This window comes from Chelonoidis abingdonii, chromosome 11 (assembly GCF_003597395.2).
Source record: "Chelonoidis abingdonii isolate Lonesome George chromosome 11, CheloAbing_2.0, whole genome shotgun sequence".
Classification (NCBI taxonomy): domain Eukaryota; kingdom Metazoa; phylum Chordata; order Testudines; family Testudinidae; genus Chelonoidis; species Chelonoidis abingdonii.
In genome coordinates, this window is record NC_133779.1 from 6,200,641 (window position 1) to 6,210,878 (window position 10,238).

The 10,238-nt window shown below is 61.4% G+C and overlaps 2 protein-coding genes across 3 annotated transcripts in view; both read left to right on the forward strand.

Annotated features, from left to right (window-relative positions):
- GPR4 (G protein-coupled receptor 4) overlaps window positions 1-3,613 on the forward strand; it is a 14,776-nt gene extending 11,163 nt beyond the window's left edge. Inside the window, exons 2-3 of the mRNA XM_075070455.1 lie at window positions 1,667-2,987; window positions 3,324-3,613. Coding sequence (XP_074926556.1) covers window positions 1,964-2,987; window positions 3,324-3,397 — 1,098 coding nt within the window. The 5' untranslated portion in view covers window positions 1,667-1,963 and the 3' untranslated portion in view covers window positions 3,398-3,613. The remainder of the gene's footprint in view (window positions 1-1,666; window positions 2,988-3,323) is intronic.
- The window catches only part of OPA3 (outer mitochondrial membrane lipid metabolism regulator OPA3), a 45,875-nt gene that overhangs the window by 32,475 nt on the left and 3,162 nt on the right, over window positions 1-10,238 (forward strand). The gene's annotated exons all lie outside the window — the stretch shown is intronic.

Here is a 10,238-nt window from a genome sequence, read left to right on the forward strand (position 1 = left end):
TTATTGTAGGGTCTTCTCGGGAGCACTGGGCTCTGCTCTGGTCTGTTATTGTAGGTTGTCTCTCGGGAGCCACTCCGCTCTGTGCTGGTTCTGTTATTGTAGGTCTCTCGGGAGCACTGGGCTCTGTCTGTTTTTGTCTAGGTTTTTTCTTCGGGAGCACTGGGCTGTGCGCTGGTCTGTATTGTAGGGTACTCTCGGAACACTGGGCTCTGCGGCTGGTCTGTATTGTAAGGATCTCTCTGGGTCGCTGGCCTGTGTGGTTGTTATTCGTGAGGGTTCTCTCGGAGCACTGGTCTCTGCGCTGTCTTGTTATTGTAGGGTCTTCCATGGGACATGGCTCTGCGCTGGTCTTGTATTGTAGGGTCTCTTTGGGAGATTGGCCTCTGTGTCTGGTTTGATTGTAGGTCTCTTGGCCTGCTGGGCTCTGCGCTGGTCTGTTATTGTTTGGGTCTCTTGGGGCACTGGGCTCTGTGCTGTCTGTTATGGTAGTGGGTCTCTCGGGAACCTGGGCTCTTGGTTGTTATTTTAGGTCTCTTTCGGAGCGCTGAGCTCTGCGCTTCTGTTGTCTGTTAGGTCTTGGGGCTAGGGCATCTGCTATTGTTGGCTGGAGCACCTGGGCTCTGTGCTGGTCGTGTTTGGTGTATGGTCTCTCGGGAGCACTGGGCTCTGTGCTGGGTCTGGTCTGTTATTGTAGGGTCTCTCGGGAGCACTGGGCTCTGTGCTGGTCTGTTATTGTAGGGTCTCTCGGGAGCACTGGACTCTGTGCTGGTCTGTAATTGTAGGGTCTTTTGGGAGCGCTGAGCTCCCTGCTGGTCTGTTATTGTAGGGTCTCTTGGGAGCGCTGGGCTCTGCTCTGGTCTGTTATTGTAGGGTCTCTCGGGAGCGCTGGGCTCTGTGCTGGTCTGTTATTGTAGGGTCTCTCAAGACTGTTGGGCTCCCTGCTGGTCTGTTATCGTAGGGTCTTAAAGAGGCCCTGACCCTTTCTTGCCAGGAGAGGCTGAGCTCTCAGTTCCGTGTGTGGCTGTGGAGTAGCCGTGCCAGTGCAGTACAGGGGTCGACCCTGGGGGCTTCCTGTGGGATAGGGGATAGGGGACCTGCTCAGAGGCTCCCAGGGAGATTGGGGAGTGGATGGCGTGTGCGTGCGGGCAGTGATTGGTGCAGGGCACATACTCACTACCAGGCAGTCACGGAGGGGGCTCAGGGTTGCCAGGGTGTGGGTGAGGCATTTCCCAGAGCAGGGGCAGGGTGAGCTCTCCCATGTATGGGGGCCTGGTAGGGGTGGGGACCCTCAGGCATGGAGCACGGTGCAGCCTGACCCTCACTCCCTCCTGTGGCTGGTCAGGGTCCGGATCCTGCTGGGGACAGCTGGTCAGGGGGCTATTGGGGGTCACTGGCAGGGGGTGGGGGGCTGGAGTAAAACCCTGTGAGGGGAGGATGTGGGCAGCTGGTGATGGGCAGGGGGTACTGGGGGGGCTGCCTGGGGGCAGGGGGTCATGAGGGGCCGGGAAGCTGACTGGGGGGCTGTGTGGGGGGCTGCAAGGGAAAGATGTGGGGGGCTGCAGACAGATCCCCTGGAGCACTTGGCAGGGAGTGCTGGGTGAGGGGCCATGGGGAACTGGCTCAGGGGGCTGGGGCACCCCCCTAACTTTCTCTTCTCCTTTCCCAGGAGCCGCGTCCCAGGCTCCCCCCGTTGTGGCAGGCGGCTCCTCTGACCCCCTGGATCATCTCTGCTGGCCAGACCTCCTGTGACCACCCGGGGCTGCTTCTCTAGGGAGGGCGGATGGGGCTGGGGTGAGGGGGCCCCACGGCAGGGCCCAGCCTGGGGCTATGGAGCCCCTGCCCCGGTGCCGCCCCTGCAGGACGATCCACTTGTTCCTGTGGGAATTGCACCCCCTGCTCTGAGCGGAGCCCCCCACCCCACCACCGCTGGACCCTCCACACCGGGGACCCGCTGGTGCTGAGAATGTGCAACACCACCCTGGTCAGCTGCAACGTGGAGTCCAAGATTGACCACCTCTTCCCCCCCACGCTGTACATCATGGTCATCACCCTCGGGCTGCCCACCAATTGCATGGCCCTGTGGGCCGCCTACCTGCAGGTCCAGCAGCACAACGAGCTGGGCGTCTACCTGCTCAACCTGTCCGTGGCCGACCTGCTCTACATCGCCACCCTGCCCCTGTGGATCGACTACTTCCTGCACTACGACAACTGGATCCACGGGCAGGAGTCCTGCAAGCTCTTCGGCTTCATTTTCTACACTAATATCTACATCAGCATTGCCTTCCTGTGCTGCATCTCCGTGGACCGCTACCTGGCCGTGGCCCACCCGCTGCGCTTCGTCAAGGTGCGCCGGATCAAGACAGCCGTGGCCGTGAGCGTCGTGGTCTGGGCCATCGAGATCGGGGCCAACTCGGCCCCGCTCTTCCACAACGAGCTCTTCCACGACCGCTACAACCACACCTTCTGCTTCGAGAAGTACCCCATGGAGGAGTGGGTGGCCTGGATGAACCTCTACCGGGTCTTCATCGGCTTCCTCTTCCCCTGGGTGCTCATGCTCTTCTCCTACCAGGGCATCCTGTGGGCCGTGCGTGGCAACGTCTCCACCGAGCAGCAGGAGAAAGCCAAGATCAAGCGGCTGGCCCTCAGCCTCATCGCAATCCTCCTCTTCTGCTTCGCCCCCTACCACGTCATCCTGCTGTCCCGCAGCGCCGTCTACCTCAGCAAGCCTTGCGACTGCAGCTTCGAGGAGAAGGTCTTCGTGGCCTACCACAGCTCGCTGGCTTTCACCAGCCTCAACTGCGTGGCCGACCCCATCCTGTACTGCTTCGTCAACGAGGGGGCCCGCGGCGACGTGGCCAAGGCCCTGTCCACCCTGCTGCGCTTCCTCACCAGCTCCAAGCCCCAGGAGATGGCCACCGCCTCGCTCACCCTGGACACCCCGCTCTCCTCCAAGAAGAGCAGCTTCTGCCGGCTCCCTGCGCCCCCCCGTACTCCCCAGGGTCCCCGCGTCCCCTCCGACCGGGCGGCTCCCTGAGCCCCCCTTTAACCTGCCATGGTCCCCGCGTCCCGTCCCCCCGCCCAGCCGGCTCCTGGCGCCCCCCATTAGGCAGTCCCCAGGGTCCCCACGTCCCCCCCTGCCCGGCCGGCTCCCTGCGCCCCCCTTCCGCAGCCCCCAGGCTCCATACGCATTTGCTGCCCCCCCAGCCACCCCGTGCATGGGTAGAGCTACAGATTTGAATTATCTTGACTTTTAATCCTGCGATTTGATGTCCTCGGTCTAGTGTCTTAGTTCTAGCTTTGGTGCAGATGCAAACGGACTGTATGCCCCCTGCCCCTGCCCCCCCCAGGCCCACCCGATGAGGAGCTACAGATGAAGATCTTGACTTTTAACCCATGAGCTCTCCCTGTTAGCACCATGGCCCAGATGCAAACGGATGTAAATACAGTATTGTTCTTAATGATGATAATGCAGGGGCCCAGCATGGTACAGCCATGCCCAGTGAGGCCCCTGGGAGGCAGCGTGGGACTGCCTGGCCTGACGGGGGCTGTGCCAGGACTGCCGGACACCTGGGTTCTGCAGCCATGTAAGAAAGGGGAAATGGCTGAAATACAGCTAGGTGTCAGGGTAGACAGACAGACAGACAGGTGTGGGGGATGGAGGGATGATACAGATGTTTGGAGATGGATGACTATGGGGATAGACAGATTGATAGAGGGCTGTATATAGGGATGGATGATGATGGGTGTATATGGCAATGGATGGAGGGGTGGCGGGGGCTGGAGGGATATGGATGGGGCTGGAGCAATGGATGGAGGGGTATGTAAGGGCTGGATTGACCCAGAGGCTATGAAGAAGGATGGGTGGACAGAGCCACTGAATGGATGTAGGGTGTGACTGCGGATGGATGGATGGATGGATGGAGGTTGTGACTGGATGCAGGGAGGGTGTAACTGGAGATGGATGGATGGAGGGTGTGACTGGGGATGGAGGGTGTGACTGGAGATAGATGGATGGATGGAGGGGGTGATTGGGGATGGGGATGGAGGGAGGGTGTAACTGGAGATGGATGGATGGAGGGTGTGACTGGATGGAGGTTGTGACAGGATAGATGGATGGAGGGGGTGACTGGGGATGGACGGGGTGAAAGGATGGATGGATGGAGGGTGTGACTGGGGATGGAGGGTGTAACTGGGGCTGGATGGATGGAGGTTATGATGGGATGGAGGTTGTGACAGGGTGGATGGATGGAGGGAGTGACTGGGAATGGAGGTTGTGATGGGATGGATGGATGGAGGGTGTGCCTGGGGATGGGGATGGAAGGAGGGTGTAACTGGAGATGGATGGATGGAGAGTGTGACTGAAGATGGATGGCTTGAGGTTGTGATGGAATGGATGGATGGAGGGTGTGACTGGGGATGGATGGATGGAGGGTGTGACTGGGGATGGAGGTTGTGACGGGATGGATGGATGGAGGTTGTGACAGGATGGATGGATGAAGGGAATGACTGGGGATGGAGGGTGTGACGGGATGGATGGAGTGAGGGAGGGTGTAACTGGAGATGGATGGATGGAGGGTGTGACTGGGGATGGAGGGTGTGACGGGATGGATGGATGGAAGTTGTGACAGGAAGGATGGATGGAGGTTGTGACAGGATGGATGGATGGAGGGAATGACTGGGAATGGAGGTTGTGATGGGATGGATGGATGGAGGGTGTGACTGGGGATGGAGGTTGTGACGGGATGGATGGATGGAGGGTGTGCCTGGGGATGGGGATGGAGGGAGGGTGTAACTGGAGATGGATGGATGGAGAGTGTGACTGGGGATGGATGGATGGAGGTTGTGATGGGATGGATGGATGGAGGGTGTGACTGGGGATGGATGGAGGTTGTGACAGGAAGGATGGATGGAGGGTGTGATTGGGGGTAGGGAGGGATAGAGAGGCACTGTCCCTCCATATATCAGGGCAAAGCGCCTGGCCCCTGCTCATTAATAACCCCATGTTCAGCCCCTCCCCTGCCCCCCTGCCCAGGCTAGTATGGGATAGGGCAGTGCGGAGCAGAAGCACCTGGGCAGAGCCTGGCTGTGCTGTGGCTCTTCCTAGTGTCCCTGCCCGGCTGCGTCCCACCCTGAGCGGATTTCTCCTACCCCTGCTCTGGAGGTGGGCACTGGGGCTGCCCGCCCGGCTGGTACAGGCAGCGCCCTCTGTGGCCAGACACCCACACTGCTGCAAATCCCCACAGCGCAGCTTTGCCCCAGCCAGGTGAGGGCGCTGCTGTGCGGCAAGACGAGCTCCCAAACACACACAGCAGGGAACCTGCCATGGGTACCGCGCAGCGCCCAGCAACGCACGGACTCCCCACCGGGGCCAGGCTGTAGGGCAGGGCTATTGACAAGCCTAGAGACTACCCGGCGTGGCTGGACGTTGTCCTCAGTTACAGGAACTGGGTCCTGCTTCCCTGCTGCCAAGGGGGCTCTTCAGTGAGAGGCAGGGTATGAGCCCCCATGCTGTGGTTGGTCCACAGGAGATAAGAGCCTACTACTGCAGCCAGCTGAAGGTGTGCCTAGTGGCAGGCCGTGGCTTAGCCGGGAGCCCCATCCTGAGCAGGCGTGCAGGCCAGGTGGCACTGATGGCAGGACAAGGCTGCAGGCTGCAGCATGGGTAGCAGAGGTTGCCCGTCCATGCTGACGGGGCTGTTCTGTGCCAGGCAATTCTGCCGACCTGATGGTTAATGAGGATTATTTATTTCCTGGGAGGAGGCTGGAGGGGCACCACTGAAGGATTGGGGGCCTCCGTGGGGGGATCCGGGCCCAGACGTGCCAGGCGCTGTATGTTTCTGGAGCAAACAGTCCTTGTCCCAATTGTCCTGCTAGATTTGGCCATGCCAGGGGCAGGCAGTGCTGGCCGATGGGGGGCGGGATAAACAAAGCAGTGTTTTAATGAAAATCTTTCAGACTCTTCCTCCCACATAAAGAAACCAAAGCAAAGGGCACAAGCCCCAAACCTCCCAGAATCCCCTGCAGGTTTGGTGAGCTGGGAGCGAAGGTGGGTCATTAAGGTTCCCCTGTCTGTCCCAGGGATCCCATGTCTACCACCAAAACCCCACAGCTAATGGTCAGCATGTGGCCAGGAACAGCTGCCCTTGCTGCCCTACATCCCTTGGCATTCACTGGGCACAGAATCTCCCTGGGCAGAGCCAGGACAGACCCAGGCACTTGTCCAAACTACCTGAACCGGGCTCCTAGCTGCACTGGGGATCCAGGACACCTGGGTTCCATGCCTGGCTCTGCCCAATGTGCTGGCTGACCTTCGGCAAGTCCCTTCCCTTCTGTGACTCTGCCCCGTGTCCATCCAGCCTGGGAGCTCTCCTGAACCAGGCCGTCCCCCCCTGTGTCTGGGCAGCGCCTGGCCCATGGGGCCCCATTTGGGGTTGGTGCTACTGCAGTCCCCATGGCCTGAGGGCAATCTGAGACAAAGCTGAGGAGGGGTCTCTAGTTCCCCCCACCCTGTTCTTTACCCACATGAGAATGCAGCCCACGGTCTGCCACAGGAGTCTCTCGGTGCCTGATGCTGGCGTCTCCCCATGGCCCCGCCAGCGCCAAGCCTGCATTGGCAGCAGAGGTGGGAACCTCGCGCTGGCACCGGGCGGGCGCGTTCGTCAAGGCCCAGCGAGGCACCAAGCTGTTTCCCACTCTCCTGGCTGGGGAGAAAAGCTGGGAATGGTTGGGGGGCCCAGGCCCCGCAGGGAGAATAAAGAACCCCCTTCCCCCCACAGAACCGTTTGTGACTCTCCTGATTTCGGAGGCAGTCTGGCGAATGGGAGGGCGGGGGGGGGGCTGGTTGTGTGGGTCCCACACTCTGCTCTCCGGGTGCCAGCCAGGGGCGTCCGCTCAGCGAGGCCCAGTGGGAATTGGGAGCCTAAAGAGCTTGGTGGAGCTAGGCCTGAGCTCCCAGAATGCACCACAGTTGGCAGCATCCCTGGCGTTGGAGTGGTAAGGGGTTTGGGAGTGGGAGGGACTAGGCGGGGGGGAGGCAGCTGTGCCCACGCGTGTCCCCCAGAGTGGAGTGTGCCACAGGCCCCAGTGTTGGCCACTCCCTCAGCACACCTGCTCAGCCCTCCCCTGAGAGAGCCCTCTGCTGGGTTGTTATTGTAGGGTCTTTCAGGAGTGCTAGGCTGGACAATGGTTTGTTATTGTAGGGTCTCTCAGGAGAACCGGGCTGCCCTGGTGAGGACAGAGGGATCCTGGAGTCCCAGCAGGGCAGGGCAGGGTCATCCCTGCTCACACCCAGCTCCAGTGCCTGGCTCCAGATGCCAACAGAGCCGGCTGGTGCAGGAGGCGCAGTGACGGGGCCCACATGAGGCTGCTCCCTACCCTGCCAGTGGATGGAGGCTCAGCCACCGAGAGCAACCCAGCCATTGTCATGGGCTGTTCACCCCACATGAGCCACCCAGCCCCAGCTATGCACAGGGGCGAGGCCAGGGCCCTCTTTATCAGGGCGATGGGGAGGAGGGCGGGCAGAAGAACCAGGGTCCTGCACAGAGGTGGGGGGCAATGGCTGGGTTGGGCCAGGGCTTTGGTCCCAAGCGTGTCCAAATTTTTCCTTGCCCTGTGCTGGGAATCCTACGCTGCCCGCAAAGGTGCCATCCTGGTGCCAGCACTAGACTGGCAGCTGCATCTCAGCACCAGGCACAGAGCCCCTGTATAAACAGCCCCACTGCTCCTCCCCAGAGGTGGCTGCATCTCAGCGCTGGGCAAGGGGTTCCTGCATAAACAGCCCCCACGCCCCACCCCAGAGGTGGCTGCATCTCAGCACTGCGTAACAAGCCATTTTTTTGTCTAATCTTAACAAATCCTCCTTGTCGTTAAGCTGATTGTTAAACATGCTCCCCATGCCCCCCTGCTGACTCTCCGGGGCGGGAGGGTGAGAGGCTGCTGGTCAGTGACTGCACAAGCAGCGGCTGCCTGACCCCGGCGCTGCTCCCCACGTCACCAGGCAGGGGGCGCCGCAATGGGAACATTCCCGGGAATAAACAGGAAGTGCTCAGGCCCAGGAATCTCCCACGCTCCCCAGACCGGGTGAGGCGCCCCCTGCTGCCTGGTGAGGGGAGTTCCCCCACCCCCTTGCCTGCCCCCCATGACCGTTTTGCAGCAGAAGTTTCTCCCTGTAAGATCCTAGGTTGGGGGGAGCGTGGCTGGGACGTCGGTGATCTCAGCGCCGCTTCAGCCCAGCGTCTTAGCGTGGCCCAGGGCTCTGGGCTGCAGAGCTAAAGGGAGAGATTTTCCCATCGCCTGTTTGTTTAGTTTTCTCTCTTGCCTAATTCCACTTGATCCCACCACCCACCCAGCTTCTCCAAGGGAAGGGCCCTTCCCCGCCCCCAGAGAACCCAGGAGTCCTGGCTCCCAGCCCCACCCCCCGTCGGACTGACTTGTATGGCAGACACACTGCCGGCTCTCTCGCTTCTGTTGGTGCTGCCTAGATCCGGTCCGGGGCAACGGTGACCCCATCATCCCCCTCCCCTGGCTGCTCCCCTCAGAGCTCTGCGCCCCACGCAGGAGGGCAGGGGACCCCACATAGGCCCCGACCACTTCCTGCAGCCACAGCACAGAGCCCAAGCAGCCAACGAGTCATGGAGCCTGAGCTCCCCAACCGTTCCAAGGGTTCTAGTCCCAGCTCTGGAACGGGGGAGGGGGTCTAGTGGTTAGAGCAGAGGGGGCTCGGAGCCAGGATTCCTGGTCAACCACAGCGAGTAGAAGACGGGGGGGGGAGTCTAGTGGTTAGAGCAGGAGGGTGGGGGCTGGGAGCTAGGACACCTGGCTCTAGGAGGGGAGTAGAGTCTAGTCGTCAGAGCAGGGGTTGGGAGCCAGGATTCCTGGGTTCTATACTTGGCTCATAGAGGGGAGGTCTAGTGGTTAGAACAAGGAGGGGAAATAGGACTAGGAGCCAGGACACCTGGGTTCTACCCCGGTGAGGTGAGGTGAGGTGATGGGGGGTCTAGTAGTTAGAGCAAGGAGAGAGATGGGGCTGGGAGCTAGGATGCCTGGGTTCTATCCCTGGCCCGGGGGGGGCTGGGAGTCAGGACACCTGGGTTCTATTTGCACTTACCCTGCCTGTTTCCCTTCACGCACTGCGGCTGGGGAGTTTGTTCAGTGCTTGGAGATCCCCGGGGGGGAAGCCCGGAGCTGGGCCAATGGCTGGGGGCGGGGAGCCCTGTTGTTCTTCACTCCAACCCCACTTCCGCCCAGCCCTGCAGCTCTCACCAGCTGGCAGCCCCTCCGCTGTTCACACGGCCCTGGTGACATGGGCCGGCAGAGAGTCGCCTGCATGGGGCTCTGAGCAGCCCCCGGCTAGAAGCCACCTGGACTGGCTGGGCCCTTGTCCTCACACGAACTCGTGACCCCAGGCAGGGGGTGAGCAGCTGAGAGGGCTCACCAGCCCCCTCTGGCGGGGATCCTGGGATGAGACTGTGCGGAGCTGAACACAGCTCAGCCCCATGGCTAGCCAAGCCCCCCCATTCTGTGCTGAGGGTTCAGTGTAGGGGAAGGTCCGGCTCAGTTCTGATCAGCCCCAGCAGGCAGGGGCAGCAGAGGACCCTGCGATGGGGGTGAGGGATGGGAGTAACATGCCCCAAGGAGGCTGGGGCACGACTTGGGCCAAGAGGGGGCCCACAAGTGGGGGTGTGAGGGGGAGTCAGGACTTGGCGGGGGGCAGAGTGGTCAGTTTTGGGCAGAGGTTTAAGAGGAAGAACTCACCAAGGACCCTCCTTTTCCTTTTGTTGCCCTGGGGCCCCAGATCAGGGAAGCACCAGGGGGTTCGTTGCAGCTCACCGGGGGAAGAGACCCCAGCCATAGACCATGGGTCTCCCCCCATTCTCCTTCCCCCGTCATAGGGAAACCCCTCGCAGTGCCCCCCCAATCCTCCCCAGCCACCAGGGGTTGGTCAGGAGACACAGACCCCACCACGCCTGCGGGGAGACACTGTGGGTCCCGGGTCCCCCCCATCCCTGCACACCAGGGAAGGGCCCCAGAACGCCTCCCACACTACCCCGGGGCCCTCACCCAGCACCCACATGCAGCCACCTCTGGGGAGAGCCCGGCAGCGGCTCCACAGCCCAGTCAGACACCGAGTTAGGGCAGAAAATGAGCGAGAAGCCCGAAGCGCCCTTCACAGCGCCCAGCCCTGAATGCCGGGGGGATGCCCCCTGCCGAGCCCCCCGCCCTGCTCCACCGCCCCCCCA